Genomic DNA, 23,223 nt, shown 5'->3' with positions numbered 1-23,223 from the left:
AAATCCTGGAGGCAGGTGGTGAACGCACCTTAGGAAATATTGGCTCTGGCATATTAATAGAGCACATAGGTGTGGAAATTGGGGGTCTGAAATCAAGAGGTAAGTGGTTAGGGATCCTGCCTTGGGGAAGGAGCTGGACCCAGAAGAAACTTTAAAGTTTAGAATGAAGAGAGAGATCCCAGACAGAGCTCTGCAAACACTATCAGTCAATAGGTAGATGAGGAGCCTCTGAGGTGGAGAGGTGACAAAGAGGAGAGAGAAAGAGAACACAGGCCAGGGAAGAGGGGGTTTCTAGAGGAAGGCAAACATCAAAAGGAAGACATCTCACCATGAGTGATAACCTACTGGGTAGTTTGCAGATGGAGGCTAGTATGAGGAAGAGGGCTGACCCTTCAGAGCACAGTTAAGAAGTGATGATTCAGAATCCACGTGGAGAATTCCTCACCCTGTGAGCCCACTGGAGAGTGTGTGACTCCATTCATGTTAAGGTTACAGTTGGTTTCTTCTCTGGATGTGCACTCAATATACAGATTTTCTAGGTGTCACGTGATCTCTGTTCTCCACCCTCAGCCTACCCATGAACAATGAAAAGGGATATGTATGGAACAAAACTGAGTTCTTGTTCCTCTTATCCACTTGTGGAAGGATTATGGGAAACAAATTTGAATCTATGTGCTAAAATACGATCCAAGATGAGTTTGCGTCTAATGTCTGCCCGTGTGCTGTGGAAAATGTAAAGTGTAGAAGCACACATTGGTGCATGCCTTTACATTTTAACTTCTGTAAATATTTGCATCACAACTGCATATGTCTGTAATCTATAAATAATAATAAGTGTGTCTTTAGGGATAAATTCAGAATGTTTATATAGGGAGGATAAAATAAAAGTTTAAAGTACCAGGGACCCAGAACTTTCAGATGAATGTCAACCTTAGATACCGGAGGCATCTGAAATTATGCTGCCCACTTATGAATCTCCATTGCTCTCTCAAATGGCAAAACTTGATTATATGATTTTAATTAGATGATTAAACATCAAGAGAAAACGTGCTCCTTGGATATACAAGTAACTGAACCAGAAAGAGAGAACTAAATACCTGGAATCATTTTTACAGGTGTCATGTAAAATCCTGTCTGCTTGCTGACGCTGAATCATCCCAATTAACTAACTGCAGAAGAAAACTGGGTACCCAACCCCATGCCTCTCGGCAACACATTCCAGCCAGGTCCTTCTCAACGGCTCCTCCCAGAACAAGCCCCAACATCTCAAAGATCAGGAAACGGTGCAGTGTTTCAGCGGCTCCATTTAATAATAGCAACAATCAAAGAGAGATGAAAAGCCTGGGTTTGGGTTTCTAGGGCTTCTTAGGAGAGTTCCAGAGTCCGAACTTCAGAATCCAATCCAAGTGTCTTAAACCCTTAGATTAGACCAGATGGCCCCTCAGATCAACTGTGTTTCTCTAGGACAGGACATGTGCGAGGTATGGGGCACAGGTTAGCATCCCAACAAGCAACAGTGCCCTGTGTCCGTTAGAAAGTAGGGACAGTGGCACATTTCTCTCTTCTCTGACAGAAAATTCTACAAGGCTAACCTGGACGAGGTTTCCTCAACCTTAAAGAAAGATGCCCCTCAGAGAAGCACAGTTGAGAGAACCTTTTCCTTCTTTGTAAAAATAATTGACAACCACTGACCATTTTGCTGTTTTGTTAGCTATTTATAGAGTCCAGATACAATCTTCCCCGCCCCCTCCGCGAGGAGATCTCAACTACCTTAAAATCCTTCATCTTGGGCATAACCAGGCTGTGGATAAAGGAGCAACCCAAACCCTCCTTCCTCACCAAGGGCAAAGGAAGTCAGGTCAGGCAGCCTGGCTCCAGTCTCAGCTAAAAGAGAGGGGAGAGAACCGCCTAAGTTTACTTTCTTTGAAGGACGACATTACAACAATAAGAGGAAGGCAGGAGGGAAGGAAGAGTTGCCCTCTGCCTAGTATTTAAGAGTTGATTGGCTTTTCTTCCTCCTATGGAAAGAAACATCAGTGCTCCTTCCTGAAATAAGAATAGAGGGCATTGTGCACGTGGGGTGAAAAATACACATCAGAGTTTCCTGCAAAGCCAGACACCCTTTGAGAGCGGCAGGCTGCAGCGGGAACTAGATCCCGGGTCCCTGGTTCAGAGCTAGCTCAGCACCTGCTGGGAAGCTGCAGAAAGTTGGGAGGCTGGACGCGAGGTCTGTGGGCCACCCACAAACGCTCCAAACCTGTGGGTGTGAGAACATCTAAACCCAAAGCTCTTCGAAAGATAACTTTGAAAAATGCTTTGATCCGGTGAAACGTGTCTTAATGAGGGTGTGTGTGTATGTGTGTGTGTGTGTGTGTGTGTGTGTGTGTGTGTGGTGTTTGTTCAAGCGAAGCTGGGATCTCGAGACCACATGGCATATGGATGAAGAGCAGACATCACCAGCTCCAGAGAAGTACTCGATCCCCACCCCTGCTCTCCTAGGACCACTGTGGGTCCCTCCAGCAACGCGCAGTGCAGTTCAGACTTACCTTGAGCTAGCACTAGCAGCCGCAGCAGAAGCGCGCCCCCTGCCTGTCCCGGTCCCATCTTGGGTCTGCGCTGGAGAATCTAAAGTACTCTGGGGGTGTGCACAGTATTCTCCGTCCAGGTCTCCCAGAAGCTAGACTTTCCAGAAACTGTACGGAGGACTTCTCTCCAGCCTGAATGAGAGCAAGGAAAAGTTGCTTGCAGCTCCTGAGCTAGGAACCGCCCCTGCCCGCCCCTCCAGCCTGGGCAAACTCCGGATCTGTCCTGCCACGCCCCACCGAGCCCAGCCCCTCAGCGGCAGTGGCTCCTCCAGAGCTTTGCAAAAACAGCCAAGATCCCTGGACACCCACACGGCCCCCCACCGCCCCCCCCAGCCTCTTACAGACAGTTCGGATGCGACGCCAGCCTGGTGGCTTTTCCTACCCTGTTAAAAAAAACAAAAAACAAAAAACAAAAAACAAAAAACAAAACAAACAAACAAACAAAAAAACCCAAACTGTTCTATCACACCAGACCCAAGAACGCAGGATCCACCCCAGCCAACATCACTTTGTCCTCTGTTCACAGGAAACTAACTCCGAGGCAGTGCCCCCCCCCCCCGCGCCCCCCAATGCGATTGTATCAAGCCTTAGACTTTGGTAGCTCAGCAGGAGAGCCAGGAGACCTGCACCGCAGTTCCTTGGCAGCTAAGTGCGCGCCCTTCTCTGCTTTTCCTGAGTGGAGTGGGTGGAGAAAGGGACAGAAATAAGCTCGGAATGACCAGGTTCGACACTAAGTCATCAGAAAAAGCTGCTCTCAAGCTATGATTATACCTCAGGTACTATTTTTGCGCCACAGAGGGGTGTGAGAGAGAAGGGAGGGAATTATTCATTTCTGAGGCGATGAGTTGGATCACCGAGTTTACCTGCTTTATTTCAGGACAGGTGAGAAGAGTGAAGAGTCGTCAGGGCTCAAGAGCAGAGCTTTCTAGTGCTGCGACCCTTTAATACAGTCCTCATGTTGTGGTAACCCCCAACCATAAAATCATTTTCATTGCTACTTCATTGCTTCTGAATTGTTATGTAAACATCAGTGTTTCCCAATGGTCTTAGACTACACCTATTGAGGGGGGTCGCGATCCACAGGTTGAAAACCTCTCCCCCAGAGCTTGTGCCTCACCATTTCCCAATCTTTCAGATTCTGGAAAGATAACATTCATCTAAATCATTCACTTTTGAATCCAAGAAACAGAACATCCACTTTTAATGGTCTTTAAACCCAATTTCCCTAAAAGCTCAGCCGCAGATTCCTGCCCATTGACGAGGCTTTAATTATTCCAGTGACTGCTTTCTGTTTGAAGCACTCAAGAGGTTTCATCAAAAAAAAAAAAAAAAAAAAAAAAAAAAGGATTGCTTGTCTAATTGTTATTACTCATCTAAAATCTTTTGGGAGCAGGCCTCTGAGAAGGAAAGGACTCCCCAAATCCGTATAGCAGGCAGGAAACTTCCGGATGAGACAGATGTAACTACTTGGTAAAAGCCAAACGCTTTAAATCTATAAAATGGTAGGTAGAATCGGAACCTCCACTTCTTTGTGTGTGTGTGTGTGGGGGGGGGTGGCACATGCGCATACGTGTACAGGTTTATGTGTTTTGATATGTGATTGTGTAGATACATATGTATGCAGGCTAGGGAACACACCTAAGTGGTGTTCCCCAACAGCCATCCACCTTTTGTGTTGAGACAGTCTCTCACTGGATCTGCCAAATGGGTTAGACTATATGACTGCCTAGACTCATGACAACACCAAGTTGGCTCTTACCCACAGGTAGAATGTATGATTAATATCCTATATTCAGCGCCCTCAAACCTCATAGCCTCAGGCTGCCTCTCACCCACCACTTCTTTCCTTACACAATCTAACAGACGCTTGTGACCTTCTGTGTGCTGAGTGCTGCTTAGTAACACTGGAGAACTCTGACTGCTCACTAACCCTGACACACAGCTGGGCATCTCAGACTCCTGGTGGGAAGCTTGCCAGGTTTCAAGAGATGCTTATCTGCTTGTTCCCCTCTGACTCACTGAAATGTGACTTCTGTTTGGAGCAGACTTTTATTTGGGAAGCAGGGTGGCTCTTCGTAATGTGTTTTGTCTGAGTTGGGGAGAAGAAAGTATATCTTTTGGGGGCAGGTTGCTCTTAGAACAGGATAAATTAGCACCACCCTGCTCTTGGGGGCAGGTCAGATAAGGAGCTGTATATTTTCTTTCAGAGCAGGCAAAAATGTTAGGAAACAAAGAGCAAATTTGTGGGTTACAATATTTAACTAGCTTGAAGGAGCCGAGAGAAGATAATTTTGGCCGTCCTACCTAACACGTACATTGCCTGGGTTAGTTAGTTTGGAAACCACATCCCCATCAGGAAACAAGGCAAGGGCTGGGCTTTCCCACTGGTACCCTCAGGGTCCTTTTATGCCATTCCAACTATTAAAGAACTTTTATTACATTTACCATATAAAATATTAAAACAGCATTTTCAGATATTTGTATATTAATTTTTAATACCAGAAACTATTACATATTTACAGAAATGTCATATATTTAAGAAAATAATTTTCCATTATAAATCAACCCATGAAAAGAATGGCAATGCTCTTTATTTTTCTTAATTTATTCTAATATCTGGCTTTATAAAAAAAGACATGTTAATTCTCATATCTGGCTCAGCATGTGACCCTGTTGTTGTATGTCCTTTGAGTTAAATCATAAGGCTTAATGTGTTGTAAAACAGACATGTAGTCTCTAAACCTGCAACAATTCTACATAATCATCTAAAACTGTATCAAAATTCAATAAACAGTATTTCCTTTTTTCTCCCCCCTCCCCCCGCTGATTCTTAGTTCTTATCTTTTTATTACGGCATACACTATCACTTGTTTCCTAGTTTGTTGGAGCAGTTAAAGAGAGAAAACTTGCCACAGTAATGTCTAATGTTGTGGATGGCCATAAAAATCCCAGCACCTCATTCATCAAAGGATGTTCTTAATGAAGGTGACCACATTGGCCATTTTCATCCACTCTCCTGTATTTCAGGTCAGTCAGTTTACTCCTCTTTATCTTCTGCTTACCCTTGGGGCTGGTGTAAGACTTAGGAAATCCCAGCCCAGCATGAAGGGCGAGTTCCTTTTGAGTGTAGGCTGATGTATACCCACCTCCCAGCCAGTTACCAGCAAAGACCATCCTTTGGTGATCAGGGGGATCCTTCCACACCCTTGATCTTGCCCTGTCCATATTCTGTAGTGTTAGAGAGTTCATCCTTGGGAACAATGGTCTTCCCAGTAAAAAGTTTTTTATGAAATCTGCATCTTGGCAGGGAGGTTCCATTGCAGATGGAGGACTGAAAAAAGAAAACCAGTTTCTTTAAAACTTGTTAAGAACTCTGAACACATTATCAAGAACTCCTCCTATGGTACAGCATTAAAGTACACTGATCTCCTCACTTCCCTACACTCAACATTTGTCTTATGCAGTTAGAGTAAATAATAACGCAGTGGCAAAGACAGCTGATGCCTCAGTATTATTTTGCCATCACTGAGCGCTTGAAAGGAACGTTGGATGAATGATCATGGACGGAAGAGGCTTTCCTAGGTTTTTCTCTTCTCTCAAAGCTAGATCAGAATTTTGCTGGATGAGAGGAGGGAGCCTGAAGAGGTTCCCCATGTACCTTTCTGACCTCTTTTCTAAGTCACCTTGCTTATTTCATACTATACAACCACCATTCTAGAATCCTCTCTTCTGCTTCTCAGGACTATCGCTAGGACAGCTTATCACCACACCAGCTCTGTACACCCTGTGCCATGAGCCCTTCTGTTGCTTGTAAGATGTCTTATCAGATGACAGTTGTGGTGGTTTGAATCAAAATGGCTCCCACGGGCTCATATATTTGAATGCTTATTCATCAGGGAGTGGAAATTGTCTGAGGTTAAAGGGATTAGGAGTGCTGCTTGCTGGTGTAGGAAGTGTGTCACTGAGGTGGGCTTTCAGGTTTCAAAAGTCAAGTGTGTCTCCCTGTGTCTGCTGCCCGGTCAGGCTGTAGCTCTCAGCTACTCCTCCAGCACCATGTCTTCCTGTCTACCTGTCATCATGCTCCTGGCCATGACAAAACTGGACCAAACTGCTAAACTGTAAACAAGCCTCCAGTTAAATGTTTTGTTTTCTAAGTTGCTGTGGTCATGGTGTCTCTTCACCCCAATAGGACAATACCTAAGACAACAGTCACCCTCACAACCTCTCTCTACCTCCTCCTTTCCTGTTTTCTCTCTGCACTTTATACTTACCATTACAATTTTCTTTCTGATATGTGAGCTCTATTGTTATAAATCTTTGGATATGAGTTCAGTAGGCAAACTCAAGGATATGAGGTTGGATCTCCAGCACCAACACACAAACTGAGTGTGACAGCATGAATCTCTAAGTCCAGTGTTCGAAGTTAGAGACAGGCAGATCCCAAGGGCTCAGTATCCAGCCAGACTAGTAAAAATTGTGAGCTTCAAATTCAATGAAGAATCTTTTCTCAAAAACTAAGGTGAAACAGAAATAGAAGAGTACAGAAACAACATGATCATCTTATTAGATTCAGAAAAGACCTTAGACAAAAATACAAACTCCCTAATGATAAAAGTTCAGGAGGATCTGGGGGTACAGAGGATATATCTCAACACAGAAAAGGCAATATATAATAACCCCACAACTAAAATTATGCAAAATGAAAAAATTCAAGGCATTTCCACCAAAATCAGGAATATTTTCTCTACTCCTGTTCAACACAATGCTTGAATTATTACCCTAAAGGGAAAAAAGAGATGAACGGGATATAAATGAGAAAGGAAGAAGTCAAAATACTGTTATTTCTAGACGATATGATGAAAGACCCCAAGGAATCTATTGGAATTCACGTGCAGCCAATAAACATACTCAGCAAAGTATCAGAATACAAAATCAGTAGCTTTCCTGTACACAATGACACACATACTGAGAAATAAATCAGGGAAGCAATTCCATTGAAAGAGTCTCAGGGGAAATAGTCTTGTAATTAATTTAACAGAGAAAATAAAGGGCCTGTACAATGAAAACTTTAAGATGCAGAAGAAAGAAACTGAAAATGATTCCAGAAGATAGCAGTCCTACCATACTCATGGATTGGTACAATTAATATCATAAAATTGACTATCTCACCAAAGGCAATGTATTGATTCAATGAAATCCTCATCAGAAATCCAATGAAATTATTCACAGAAATTTAAAAAAGAAACCCTCAAAATTCATGTGTAAATAAAATGTCTGAGAATGGCCAAAATTATCCTGAATAATAATAAAACTATTTATGGTCTCCTTATCCCTGATTCCAAGTTATACTATAGAGATATTGTAGTAAAAACGGCATGAGACTAGCTTAATACAGTCACATTGATTGATGGAATGGAACTCAGGGCCCACACACAAGCCCATAGTTTTATAGCCACCTGAGTTTTGACAAAGTAGCCAAAAACACTCATTGGAAAAAATGTATCTTTTTTTCAGATTATGATATAATTACATTTCTCTATCTCCTTTCCTCCTTCCAAACCTCTCATATGCCCATTGCTCTTCTCCTTAAATTTATGGCCTCTTCATATACACATACACAAATACATATACATATGCATGCACACAAGACACATATACACATATCTCTTTAAGTCTGTATAATGCTACCTGTAGGCTGTAGGCATGTTTCAACACTGACCATTTGGCACTGGGTAAGCAGTTGGTGTGCTCTTCTCTGGGGAAATCTACCTCTCCTACTCCCAGCCTTCCTCAGTTGCCTACAGTTCTTTGTGTGGGGTTGATGCTTGTAGGCTTTTATCTTACATTTTGAGATGTTCATTAGTGTCATGGCTGTTCAGCTAGTGTTTCAGTAATCATGTTGGTGAGATTTTATGACTCTTGCTCTTAATGTTACTAGGAGACACAATCTCAGAGCAAACTCCTTGATCTTCTGGCTCATGCAATCTTTCTGTTCCCTCTTTTACGGTGTTATCTGAGCTGTAGGTTTGGGAGTGTTTCATAGATGTAACTATTGAGACTTGGCTCCACAACTGTGCTTTTGATTGGTTGTGCTTCTCTGTAATTCCTTCCTGAGGGGTGAGGACTATAGTTATCTGTAGGTATGATGGCAAATGTGTATAGATTGTCGTTAGGGAGTTATGCTGGCTGGGACTAAGTTGAATTCTCCTTCCCAAAGGGCTAACCTTCATGGTACCAGAAAGTGTCATGCAAGCTTCCAAAAGAGGGGGACAACCAAGTGTTCTACCCAGCTATGACATCTATGAATTTCATCAGTGACCAGCATGGCACAATACCATAAGGCTGAAGGAGTAGCATATTCTGGTGCTAACCCACACCTCTCCAATTGAACTTAACACCTATTCAACAAGAGAAATACCATGCCTGGTACTGTAAACTTAGGTCATTACTCAGTGCTAGTGGAATTCAGGTTATTGAAGGAAAGTCTTCAATCATTAATCTGCAAAAGGATAACTGTAAAGATGACCCTGGTGATCACAGATAAGTACCGAAGATTCCAGGAATGTTAAACATACAGGGTTGTCTCTTTGAGGAAAGAGATGTATAACCTGTTTTCCATCCAAAAGCCTGGTTACCTGTGCTATCTGTAGGACCAGGTCATACTTGAATCCCTCTAACTCTTATGTTTATCCTGGACTCTTTCTCTATAGAACCTTGCCTTGAAACACAGTTTCTCAATGGATAGAACTCATCCGATGGTAGATGTCACATGTACTTTACAAATGGTGGCTGGCAGCCTGGTGGCCTCTGCTCTATCTGTGTGGCTAGGCCACATCTGTGCCCCCCGGACTTTATGTTTATCTCAATCATTTTCCCTAGATCCTTATTTTGAGGATTGTTTTTCAGCTAATAGAACATGTCTTTATGAAAATGGTCATATGAACCTTGAAAAGAGTTTCAGCCAAATCATGTCTTGTTAGACACACAGGATTGAGTTAATTGTCATCAGGAAACTTTTTTTCCCCAAAATCGTGCTGTGTTTAAACATGCCTAACATAAACTGCCTGGGGTCAGATTCTAGAAGTCTGAACCAACACTTGCTACTTCCTGAGTCATGTTAAACTGGATTTCCTTCTAGCCTCACAGGGGCTCAAATCCTGTTGGCCATGATGTTTGCGGAGATCCCCTACATATAACAGTTTCTTTCACTTTTTTCACACAATCTATTATAATCATATTTTGCCCTCCCATCTTCTCTCAGGTCCACTCTACCTCATTTCTCACACAACTTCATTCTCTCCCTCCCTCTTCCACCTTTTCATGTTTCAACAAATAAACAAACACACAAAACTAAAAGTTAATAAGACAAAAATACTAAAACAAAACATACATGCACACACCCACACCCAAACACGCGCGCGTGCGTGCGCGCGCGCGCACACACACACACACACATACATATACACAAAAATAATATGAAGTTCATTTGTATTGACCACCAATGTGTTGACTTGTGGGCAGGGGGCTTTCCCTACAGTGTGATTGCTATGACTGCTAAAGACATTTAAGTGGAGAAAAGGATGTTTCCCTCTCCTTGCAGGTTTTTGTTGCAAATAACTTCTTGGTCAGGAGTGGGACTTGAAGCCTGCTTCTACTTCTATGTTCTGGGATTTGTCTGGTTTGAGCTAATGCAGTCAAGTTTTGTGCTCGCTGTCGCAATCTCTGTGAATTCATATATATATATATATATATATATATATATATATATATATATATATCAGTCCTGATGTATCTGGAAGACACTTTTACAATCATCACGACCTCAGGCTCTTACAATAATTCTGACTATTCTTCTGCATGTAACTCAGATTCTTGAAGGGAGCATATCATAAAGGCATAACACTTAGAACTGAGTTCTCCCAAGTCCCTCACTCTCTGAGTCTTTTTCAGCCAGGAGTCTTTGTGTTAATTACCAAGTGCTGCAAGAAGAAACAATACTTTTACTGCTGGTGGGAGTGGACTCTGGTATAGCCACAAAGAAAATCAGCATAGGAGCACAATAAAAAGTCAGAATTAGATCTATCATGGCATATATCCAGACCACTTAGTCCTATTCCAAAAAGATTCTCCATCCCACTACTGAGATACTCGATCATCAGTGTTCATTGATGCTGTATTCAAAATAGCCAGGGAATCCCGATGTCCATAAATGATAAACGAGTAATGAAGATGTGCTTCATTTCACAATGGAATATTGTTCAACTGTCAATAAAACAATTTAAATTACAAAATTTGAAAGTAAATGGAAGGAGCTGGGAATTGAATTTTCAGCAAAGTAACCCAGACCCTGAAAGACACATAATTTATGTTCTTTCTCATATGTGTGTGTCTGCCTTGAATCTTTAGATATGTAATGTGTATATCGGAGTGCCATGCAAGGCAGTAAACTGTGGAGGAGTGATTTCAGGGAAAAGGAAACAGAATATAGGTGGTATAAAAAGAAAAGAGGAAATAATGAAACTGGAAATGGCATTTAAGATAGGAGGACAGATAGAGGAGGAAGTACTACATTAAGAATAAGTAATGCTAAAGAACTGTGGGAAATGCCATGTGAAAATCTACTGTAGAAGCTCACTAAAATACATACATATACATTATAAATGAGACTTAAACAGAGGTACCCCATAATGAGGGCACAATGCTTTTCCACACATTGTAAGCTATCAATTGAAACACCTCTATTTATTTGAGTTGTTGTTCAATGGGCTGTTGTAGCCCCTTCCAAATGTTAACTATTGCCATTCTTCCTGGTTATTTTCTAGAACTTGATGGCAATACCGTACAGCTGGAAACACCACTTACCCAAGTCACAGGACATGAAGATATCAAGCTGGTATTGACCTGGAAGCTTTATCCCTGCTGGCTAGCTGTCACAGTGCCAGAAGTTCTATGTGTGTTGCCAGGGGCAGGGGAAGTTCATTAATAGTCTTCTCACCCATTTGTGAATACTGGGAGATGCAATAGTGACTGGTCTGTTGAGATATGCTCACCTGTGCATTAGTGGCATGAATGTTATGGGACCGACCAATCATTCTGATTGGATTTAAAGCCTGGTTAACAAGAAACAACATGAATCTGAAGAAAAGCAGAAAACAAAAATCTAAACCATGGCTGGATAGGTCTGAGACCCTGGGAGACCTTAACAACATTTGATAATGGACATAGAAAGAAACTGCCCTCTAAGTTCTTTTCTTTATACCTACATAATACTGCATCTTTCAGCCCCCATCATAGAAGCTTTAAAAAATTGTTTATTTTAAATTCCATATATTTGTACCATATTTAGATCAGTCTCCCCCATTTCCTCCACTACTTCTTTCTTGACCCTTGGATCTTCTAGGTTCTTTTGAGAGAAAGATAGATTGGAGTCTGAGTTCTACGTCTTCTATTTCCTTCTTTCAGCTTTGTAGGCGAGCCACGAAGTGTGCCTGTCCTCTTAAGCTTTCTCGTGAGATGGTTTGAATGGGTTTCTATTCATTTTGTTACATTATCATAACACAAATTTCCCTCTCCTATGGGAAATCTCTAAAGATAGTGAATGTATGTTATTAACTTCTTTCATTCACAGTCCCTAAAATAGAGCCTGAGACTGAATTAATGGGCAATAAATATTTGTTTTATTAATGAACAAATGCAGTTGCTCAACTAATGACTAATGCCTTTGATTAATTAAGAGAAGAAGCTAATATCTAAAATAATAAAAAGCCCAAGGAAAGAGAAGCATTGCTCATACACACGTTAGATTGTCTGCTTTTATTTTGTTTTTCAGGATACCTGCTATATGATCAAGGAATCATATGTCTATTTGATATCTGTTTTTTTTCCCTTGGAAATATTGATCTCAATGACAGATCAGTTGCCACTCAAGAGGGGAAACGTTCACTATTCTTAAAACTAGTGTCAGCCAAAGTGTAGCTACTTGAAAGTATATTAAGAGACTCCAGACACAAAACTGTCTAAGACGGCTTGATTGAGACAGAAAAGCATGGACACAGCGCTTTCTGTGTAACTTGTAAGCACTGTGTGAGCCCCAAGCTTTGTCTCACTGGGTGCTCCCTTCTTGTCTCTGTATGACTTCTTCTTATTCAATCATTCTCTCTGTCTTCTAACTTTGATTTGAAAAAGTCTTTGGCTTTTCATAGCCTTTCTCAGCTCTAAAAAACGAAACACAAAACAAAACAAAAAACAAAACCAAAAAACCCAGTAAGATCTACTTGAATTCAGTAAGATGCCTTTTTTGGTTTAGCACTCTTCTAAATGACTTAAGATGATGTTTTTACCCTTTAAGAATTGTGTAGAGAATAAATCATCTTTTATCTACTAGGTATGTTCCCCCTCCCCACATGGAATAAATGATGGTTTATTCTGGAGTCAAATCTGACTGACTAGGGCCAGAGAAACAGAAGTCTCAGTCATTTCCTGGTCCATGTTTCAACATGGAAGCAGATTCATGGAGTTTTTATAGCAATGGGATGAACAAGGTTATCAGTCAAGGCAATTTTCAAATACATTGACGAAAACATAAGAGAGGTGGTTTCGAGAAGAGGGACAAATCTCTCCTACAAGCCCAAGATGCTATACAATGCCATTCTTAGCTTTGGGATTGTTGGAAGCTAGTGGTATGTTAAAGTTAATATACTATACAAGGTCTTTATTTATTAGTTGTAAGATGCTAGCTCTTATACAGATGTGCACAATTTTTGTCTATTTGAGGGGCTAAAGCTATCCCAGATAAAATAATTAGGCTTTAGATCTGTAACTGTCCAACATTTCTATATTGCTAACTTTCTAATCAATCAGTCTTGGCAGATACAGCCTCTTTCAAGGTATTCTCATTCATACGGATATTTCAAAATTATTTTCACTTGGTTTGAATACAAGGTTATTCTTCTTAATTAATTAATTATCTTATTTATTCCCATCCCAAATGTTGCCCCCTCCCTTCTTCCTCCCACGCCTCTCCCCTTTGACTCTGAGCAGGTGCCCCCCCCCATCAAGTCTCTATGGGATTAGGTGGAGCCTCTCCCACCAAGTTTTAATCAACCACCTCAAGAACCCTTTCTTAGCCATTTTACCACTGAACTTTGAATACATTTCATGAGGGACATTGACTCCTAGTTTGTTTGAAGTAATTGTGATTTTACCTTTTAGATTGGAGCCTCTCCTTTCTGATGGAAACACATTTCAAATGTTTGACATTAAAAAAAAAATCAAACAGAGTCTTCCTCTTTCCTCTCCTCCCAGTCCTATCCTTTCATATCTTACATATCTCTCCTTCAGTTACCCCCCTCACCTTCTCTTCAGAGAAGGAGAAGCCCAAATTTGTCCTGCCTACAAGATGTGAAGGGATAAAGATGGGACAGAGAAGAAGGGAACGGCCAATCAATGACTGACCCAACCAGAGACCCACCGCACAGGAGAGAGCCGACCCCTGACAATATTAATGATACTCTGCTATGTTTGTAGGCAGGAGCCTAGCATAACTGTCTCCTGAGAGGCTTCATCCAGCAGCTGATGGAAACAGATGCAGAGACCCAAATTCGCAGTCACCTTAATCACCTTCTAAATCTTTCCTGCTTCTGGGGATGCACTGTGCCATATGGAAAGGTCTCTGCTCCTCTGCCCAACTTGCACTTTTCTCCACGTTTCCTTTGTCATTTTCTTGTAGGCTGTCATCTCTCCCACATGCTGTTTCCACAGTGAGTCACTTGGATTAAGGTAGGAAGTAATGCTGTAATTAATTGTTCACATATGTATTTATTTAGCATCTACCATGTACGAATTAGCAGGCTAAGCACTGTAGTCAGAGCCGATATTGGTTGCATTCCATAGCTGTTGCCAACACCCTTGGAATCTCATTACCAAATCCTACCTTTGGGAACTGTTGTAGCTGAAATTTATTCTGCATATGAGAAAGAATAAGGAAGCTCCACCTCCTTGTAACATTCAGTGTAATCAAAGAACATCCAGATACAGTTTCTTTAGATTTGTTATGTATGAATCTTTATAAAAAATAATCGTATGAACGATGGCTTGTAGTGGTAGTGGTAGTGGTAGTGGTAGTGGTAGTGGTAGTAGTAGTAGTAGTAGTATGTGTGTGTGTGTGTGTGTGTGTGTGTGTGTGTGTGTGTGAGGTGTGTGTGTGTGTGTGTGTGTGAGTGTGTGTGTGTGTGTGTGTGTGTGTGTGTGTGTGTGTGAGAGAGAGAGAGAGAGAGAGAGAGAGAGAGAGAGAGAGAGAGAGAGAGGGAAGTGTGTCCTGTGGGGGTCAGAGAACAATCTCGTGTGTCCCCCACCTTGCTTGAGGCAGGGACTCTTTGTAATTGCTCCTCTGCTTTAGAGTCTAGGTTCACTGGCCTGCGATTCTCTTCTCTGCCTCCCATCTTGACTTACAAGCACTGAGATTACAGATGCACACTTCTGTGCCTGGCTTTATGTGGGCTCTGGGGCCACATAATTCAGCTCCTCCAGCTTTTGTTGCCAATGATTTACCTGCTGGCTCGACTCCTTGCCTGGCCTCCATTACTTTAATGCTCTAGATCTGTAGATAAAGAAGGTTATACGCATCAGGACAGCTACAAATGTGGCCCAACAAGAGATTGTAAACTTATTTTATGAGGAGTCTACCTCCTTCTTCCATTGTAACTTGGTTATCAAGTATGAACTTTGTAGATGACTGTGTTATATTCCAAGGTAAAAAAAAAAAAAAAAAAAAGGTGAATTGCTTTAATTTAAATCTTATATTGAAGAAAAAACTGGCAGTTTTAAGGTTTTAAAAGTATACATTTTCACATGAAATGCTGCTATAACATCATATGGTTTATGAAGTGTAGATGGGGTAGTAATTTTCGTAATTGATAAACCTGTCTCTGAGTGTAAATGGGGCTTGATTCATAAAATGTCCAAATCTCTTCCTTTGGAATATTTCCGTTTTGGTGTACAGGCTTTTCCTATGCTGAATTGTTTCTGTTTTTGGTCTTTTTTCTTTCCTTTACTTTTTTATGTGTATATATACATAGCCCCATGAGACTCACCCCTTCTCATATTCTACCCCAGGTTCACACATATGCAGGCGTCTACACACATAACACTTAAAAATTATTAGAAAATCGTGAATGGAGGCACAATTTTCTCTTGAAACTTGTCTCTTTTTCTAGCTGAGAATTTTTCTGCCATATTTATTTGCTATTTTGGCCCTTTTCCATCCTTAACATTTCCTTTTGTAATTGCCTATTTCTACGTACTCAGGTGACTTAATGCCAGCTCTGGTACTTACTCAGACTCTTTTTTTGAGGTAATAATTTTAATAGAGGTTATTTTTTAATTATAATATCAGTTTTTAATTATTTTTTAAAGCACATAGTGACAAGACTATGGATTAGCTCATCCCATTGCCCTTGTAACATGAGGCTAGTAACAGTGTGTAGCACCAGCTAGGCATTGTGTTCAATGAACGCTTCTGTATTTATAGGTTAAATGTGTAGGCTTCAAATTTATGAACCCCAAATCTGACAGCAGCTTGGTCAAATAATGTGCTTGTTAATCCTTAAGTTCTCCCTTTTCCTCTTATTAACACTTTTAAAATGGTATTTGTTTTATGTCTATCGCTGGTTTGATTGCACGTATCTATGTACCATAGAAGACCCCTGGGAACCGGAGTTAGAGAAAAAAATATGGGACACTTCACAAATTTGCGTGTCATCCTTGCACAGGGGCCATGTTAATCTTCTCTGTATTGTTCCAATTTTAGTATATGTGCTGCTGAAGTGAACATGTTATTTTTTCCTTAGCATGTATTGAGCTGTAATGAACACACCATAGGTATTCATGCTTAATTTGCACAGTCTGACTCCTTTTGGTATTACATATTTTGGTCTTACATTATTTGCATAAAGTAAATAACATTAAATATTTTTAAAAGACTCATAAGAAACTATGTAATATTGAGGTGGGAGGCATGTGTGTTCAGGTGCATTGGCATGTGTAACAGTGGAGTCATTCACAGGAAGCAAGGTGGCTAGAGGGTTCAGACAGTCTGCATGTCTATGGTGACCATGCATCTATCTGAGTTGTGAATCACTCAGGGAAGGGTTAAAATGTGAAATAATGACTCAATGGACAAGAAATCATTAAGAAGCAGGACTAATTTGAGTAAACAAGATATAATCTCTAAATTATAAGAGAGAAAACGAACTGCCTCACAGAGTAAATATTGCGAGAGAAAAAAAAAAAAGCCAAGCAAACAAAAGGAAACTGGTAACAAGGGTAGAATCATCCAGGGACAGTTACAATGAAGTGCTGCACTTTGGCCAGGATGTGACGTATGTGGTAGGTGCTTTCCTCACACAGTCTCATATATTACTAGATGATGAGTCAGAGGAGACGCTCACGCCAAGTGAGAGATCATAAGCATACTTCAGGGACCAGTTGAAAGAGCAGGGGAAGTAAACAATGGTATGAACACCATGCCACACTGTCTGGCTCGATGATTTGGAGTCAAAAATGAGGACATCATTAGAGCCAGTTCGGGCATGTGGCACACATCCTAACAGGCAGCAGAGACTCAGAAGGAAGGGTCTGCCTAACTCTTAGGGAGAGACTGAACCACAGAAATCATGTTCGGATGCTACCCTGTACCTCTAGGTGCCTTTAGCTGAGACTCCCAGGCTCACCCAAGCTGTACTGGCTGATTTTGTGTGTCAATGTGACAAAAGCTGGAGTTATCACAGAGAAAGGAGCTTCAGGTGAGGAAATGCCTTCATGAGATCTAGCTTTCAGGCATTTTCTCAATTAGTGATCAAGGGGGGGAGGGCCCCTTGTGGGTGGTGCCATCCCTGGGCTGGTGCTCTTGGGTTCTATAAGAAAGCAAGCTGAGCATGGCAGAGGAAGCAAGCCAGTAAGAAACATCCCTCCATGGCCTCTGCATCAGCTCCTGCTTCCTGACCTGCTTGAGTTCCAGTCCTGACTTCATTTGGTGATGAACAGCACTGTGGAATTATAATCTGAATAAACCCTTTCCTCCCCAACTTGCTTCTTGGTCATGATGTTTTGTGCAGGAATAGAAACCCTGACTAAGACAGGAGCCTATTGGCTATTACATATGGTTGTATACCCAAGCCTATTATTGACTATAATGGTTGCCTATCCAAGCCTATCAACTATTATCTATAGCTGCACATCCAAGCCTATTGGCTGTTATATATATTTGCATACCCAAGCCTATTGACTACAATGGTTGCCTACCCAAACCTATTGACTATTATATACAGTTGCATACCCAAGCCTACCGTCTGTTATGTATTGTAGGACAGTGGGTCTTATCAGGAAACTTGGTAAGGCAGAGTGGCTCTGAGTCCCTGGCACCTGGGCACTCACCTTAGGTGGCAGAGGCTCCCTGCTCCCTGCCACACTCCCCAAATTGGTCACATAGTCCAAAACAGAATTCTCCATGCTAATGAGGTACCTAAAGGCCTTGAAGCCTTAGCCAATATTCTTTCTTTCCTTCCTACAAAAGGTATTTAATCTCTGGTCCACCCTGAGAAGTTGATATGCATTTATTTTCCACAATGAACAACCAATAACCAGTTTGGAACCAAGGACTGTCTCTTTCATTGAAAAAGACCATGAGTAACATTGAGAAGACCTATGTGATTGTATATGGGATGGATTTCTAGGAGGGGTAGTATCTGGATGGTCTTTCCCTCAGACTCTACGCAATACTTTGTCTCTGTATCTCCTTTTGTGGGTATTTTGTTCTGCCTTCTAAGAAGTACTAGAGTATCTATACTTTGTTCTTCCTCCTTTTTGGGCATCATTTGATATGTGAATTATGTCTTGGGTATTCCAAGCTTCTAGGCTAATATCCACTTATCAGTGAGTGCATACCATGAATGTTCTTTCAAGTGCTTGCTGACAGGAGCCGGATATAGCTGTCATCTGGGAGACTCTGCTAGTGCATGACAAATACAGAGGGGGAATCTCTCAGCCAGCTATTGAACTGAGCATAGGGTCCCCAATGGATGAGATAGAGAAAGGATCAAAGGAGCTGAAGGGGTTTGTAGTACCATAGGGGGAACAACAATATGGGTCACCAAGTACTACCAGAGCTCCCAGGGACAAAACCATCAACCAAAGAGTACACTTGGAGTTACCCATGGCCCCAGACACATCAGCAGCAGAGGATGATCTTGTTGGACACCAAACTGGAGAGAGGTCCTGAAAAGACTTGATACCATAGTGTAGAGGAATACCAAGACAGGGAAGCAGGGGCGGGTTGATGGGGGGAGAGAAGATGGCTTATGGGATTTTTGTGGGAGGAGGAACCAAGAAAGGGGACATTTGAAGTGTAAATAAAGAATATACCTAATTAAAAAAAACACATAGAATATATAAGAACCTATGGATATAAATTCATAGCCTATGAAGCTTATATTACACTTAAAAAAAAGAGAGAGAAAGAGAGAGAGAAGACCTATGCTTATAGAGCCTTAACCTAATTCCCCTGTAGAAGGCCTCTCCGCACTTCCAGACACCCGTTGCCAAGCTAAGGACTTTCACTGATGAGCTAAGCTGGAGTTCCTATTTCCTCTGTCCCAGGCTGGTCACCATCCTCAGCCCAAGGGCCCCTGATTCTGCTCCCAACTCCACACGACTCAGCAACATCTGGAAGTCCAGGAGTTTGGGAGCAACCAGTCCAGGCCTTCTCACAACCCCCACATCTTAGACTGTGTCTTTCCACCCCTGGGATGGGGTTTGGTGTCTCAGTCCTTCCCTAAAGCCCAGCACCCAACAGCCACAGTTCAGGGAGACATAGTCTAGAGCTTCCTGTGTTTCGCCTCCCCAAAGGCTGTGCCCAGCAGTGGGGCAGACCACAAAACTACAATATATGGTTGCATATCGTTTGCCTTTTACTTTTGCTCAGAGTCTATTTTTATGACCGTTTTCCAAATTAGGGTTTCCTGATATGCAGCTCTCACAGTTTTCATCAAAAGCAATGGTGCTTCTGTAATATGATGTATTTGGTTGCCAGTTACAGACATGAACATGATGGTGGAGGTAAAGTAAAGGTGACTTTATGAGCCTGGCAAAGAGGCAACTCAGTTAATTCCATCTATGTGCTAATGTACAGCTTAGTTTGAACCTAAATGATAACTTGTTGTTTCTATGCAGTTACAAATATAGATGTGCTTACTACAAATTGGGACTAACGGAAATGTGTTTTTTTTTTTTTACTAAAACTAATAATACTCATTAATTCTTATTGCAGTGATAGCTATAGTGAGCTGGTTTTGTTTCTATGATACAAGTTACTAGAATCCAGAGGCAAGTTAACTTTTGGGTTGCCTGTAATTATTATAGAATTGAAAGATTCCTGGGCTAGCAAGTGGGCTCAAGGGATAGAAATGCCTGCTGCCAGTGCTAATAGTCTGAGTTTGATCCCTATCCACATAATGAGAGACACAAATCCAATAGTTGTCCTGTGATATTCACACATAGAATATGCATACCCCAATGGACAAAATAAATAAAACAGTAAAAAAACCAAATATATATAAACACTGAACAGCCTAATCTGAATGCAGTTGAGGATGGGGTACTGAAGATGTACTTGGCTTGGACACTGACATATCTGTCTCTTACTATTTTAAGCTCACTTTATTCTGGCTTCTCCTAATGACTTTATGAGCCAAGCATTACAAGCTCCACGTATCGGTGAGGAAGCGCAGTGTAGGAGAGATGGATTCCAGCAACAGGACCAAGCATGAGAGCAACCTGTAAATGGCAGGGCAAGGACTCAGGCCAAGGCTCCAAGTCCCATTCACTTCCCATTACGTGACGGAGCCAAGTTAGACTATGAGATACAAAAATCCCTATTATTCTTTTCAAAACTACTTTATTTGGAAAACAGCCACATAAATGCAGTGTACTGGCTGGTTTTGTGTCAACTTAACACAGGCTGGAGTTATCACAGAGAAAGGAGCTTTAGGTGAGGAAATGCCTCCATGAGATCCAGCCTTAAGACATTTTCTCAGCTGGTGATCAAGTGGGGGAGGGCCCATTGTGGGTGGTGCCATCCCTGGGCTGGTGGTCCTGGGTTCTATAAGAGAGCAGACTGAGCAAGACAGGGGAGCAAGCCAGTAAGTTACATCCCTCCATGGCCTCTGCATCAGCTCCTGCTCCCTGACCTGCTTGAGTTCCAGTCCTGACTTCATTTGGTGATGAACAATAATGTGGAAGTATAAACCCTTTCCTCCCCACCTTGCTTCTTGGTCATGATGTTTGTGCAGGAATAGAAACCCTGACTAAGACATGCAGTAAGCTGTTATGTGGCATATAGCATCTGAGGGAATTCTGCCTGGGAGTTAAAGGCCTGTAAGTATGCTGGACTCTCTTTAGGACCATATCATTTCACAGAAAATACAAGATTAAAAAGTCCACCATTTTTCAAAACTGTAAAAAATCTCTTTATACCCATTATACACCCAAGTATAGAAGATAGGAAAATAAACAAAATATATCTATGAAATGAAATACTACTTAGCAACAAAAATGAATGAGTAATTGAAAAATATAGGCACAGGATGAATTGCAAATGCATTATGCAAAATGTAAATGGCACACACCCCAAAGTGGAAAACTTCATGAACCCCGTTCTAAGGAATGGCATATTTTAAGGGGCAAAGCTGAGACACAGAGTGCACATGAATTGAGCAGGCTGGGGAAGAGGGGGAAACTGCAAACTTTCAAAGGTGATGACTTTATCACAGGGATGAACATTTTCTAAACCCAGAGAACTTTAGAATTAAAAAGAATACATTTTGGTATATAATCTCAGCTTCCAGTTTCAAGAAATTAAAGGGAAAATATAAATCTACAGAAATGAAGATAAGTCTGGGCTGTGGCAAAGACATCTATCTGGGTAAGGAGCTGTGGTAGATCTTAGGAGTCAGTTTAAGGAAAGCAAACACCGATATTTTAATGCCACATTGTCTAGGAAGGGAAAGAAGAGAGACTCATTCTTCATATTTAATCACTTACTTAAAAGGCATTTTAAATCTATCTAAGCATATTTTCCTGCCTTGAGTAGAAACTGATAAAAGAGAATGAATGTTACTTTTTATCATCAGTGGAAACTATTGAAACATAAAACAAATGCCTGCGTGGAGAGCTAAGTAATCTCTAGAGGTCTGAAGCCACACCCACTTCCTGCATTATTTCTGTCCAAGGATGCCTGCCCGACGGCACCATCAAAGGCAAGTCAATCAATATTTCCTGGGGCGATCTGGCGCTCACTCTCATTTTTGACAATGCCAACTTCAGAAAGAGAGAGCAGCAGAGTGGCACAGGTCGTAGTACAGAGGCAGGAGGACTCCGTGCAGTGAGACACAGCCCTTTTCCTCTCACTTCCTGCTCCATCCCACCTGTAAGGTATCTATGGACTCTTGCTGTCACCACTTACATAAGGAAGGGTGAGGATGAGGCAGAGTTGCAATGTATCCTGCCATCAGCTTCAAGCTAAGACACACACACACACACACACACAGTAAGAGAGACTCAGTATCACTAATGAGCCCTGCGATTTTTGCCTAAAGATGGTTGAAACCCCTGGCATGGCAATCTTGGCGCTACTCTACTTTTATCAGTATGATGGTCAACTCAGATGCTGTTCTTTATCTGTGAGATCAAGGCACTTCTGTACAGAATGTAATTCTAGGCTATGGTATGGAAATGATTTGTTTCATACATACTCAGTTGAATGATACTACCACTCAAAGACAAAAAAGCAGCAGATCAAAATGCAAACCTAAGAGCAAACCTTTACCTCTTATAAATTCAAGCCAGTGCTTTTCAAGCGAACACTAGCCCTGTTTTTAAAAATTAATTACTTTTAAATCTGGACTGCAGTTTCTCCTTCCTCCTCTCCTCCCGGTCCTTTTCTTCCCCAATCCAGTCCTCTGATTTTCTTTTTAAAAGGGGAGGTCTCCCGTGGATAGCAGCCAGCTATCAAATTGCAGTTAGACTATTGGATAAATGAGATTCTCCAGTAGGAGAAAAGGGTCCCAAGGGCAGGCAACAGTGTCAGAGACAGTCTCTGCTCCAATAGCTGTACTATGTGTGGAAACCCTAGACCAATCAGGATCTCTGGTTGATAGTTCGGTCTCCCTGAGTCCCGATGGACCAAGGTTGGTTGATTCTGTGGGTTTTCTTGTAGTGTCCTTGACCCCTCTGGCTCCTACAATCCTTCCTCCTGTCTCTGGTTGTGGGTCCCTGTATCAGTTTTCATCAGCTGCTGGGTTAATCCCCTTTGATGACAACTATGCTAAGGTTCCTGTCTGCAAGGATAGACTATCACTAGCCTATCAAAGGTGGGCTCCCTCTTATGGCATGGGTCTCAAGCTAGACCAGTCATTGCTTGGCCACTCCCTCAGTTTCTGCTCCATCTTTACCTCAACCTAGATGTTCCTCACCTGAAGAATGAATAAAGACAAGGTGGTACATTTGCACAATGAAGTATTCCTGAGCTATTAAAAAACAATGACATCATGAACTTTGCAGGCAAACGGATGTAATTAGAAAAGGT

General features: G+C 41.7%; 1 protein-coding gene and 1 non-coding gene across 2 annotated transcripts in view; both read right to left on the bottom strand.

Moving 5' to 3' along the window:
* Window positions 1-2,762, bottom strand: part of Itga2 (integrin subunit alpha 2) — a 101,267-nt gene extending 98,505 nt beyond the window's left edge. Inside the window, exon 1 of the mRNA XM_052159794.1 lies at window positions 2,547-2,762. Coding sequence (XP_052015754.1) covers window positions 2,547-2,604 — 58 coding nt within the window. The 5' untranslated portion in view covers window positions 2,605-2,762. The remainder of the gene's footprint in view (window positions 1-2,546) is intronic.
* Window positions 2,763-16,309: 13,547 nt separating this feature from the next.
* Window positions 16,310-16,414, bottom strand: LOC127667198 (U6 spliceosomal RNA). The gene has a single exon (XR_007973837.1). It is a non-coding gene; the product is annotated as a U6 spliceosomal RNA (small nuclear RNA).
* Between the last annotated feature and the right edge of the window lie 6,809 nt (window positions 16,415-23,223).

This window comes from Apodemus sylvaticus, chromosome 16, assembly GCF_947179515.1.
Source record: "Apodemus sylvaticus chromosome 16, mApoSyl1.1, whole genome shotgun sequence".
Lineage (NCBI taxonomy): Eukaryota > Metazoa > Chordata > Mammalia > Rodentia > Muridae > Apodemus > Apodemus sylvaticus.
The sequence above is the reverse complement of the archived record's forward strand: the minus strand, read 5'-3'. Positions and strand labels throughout refer to the sequence as shown.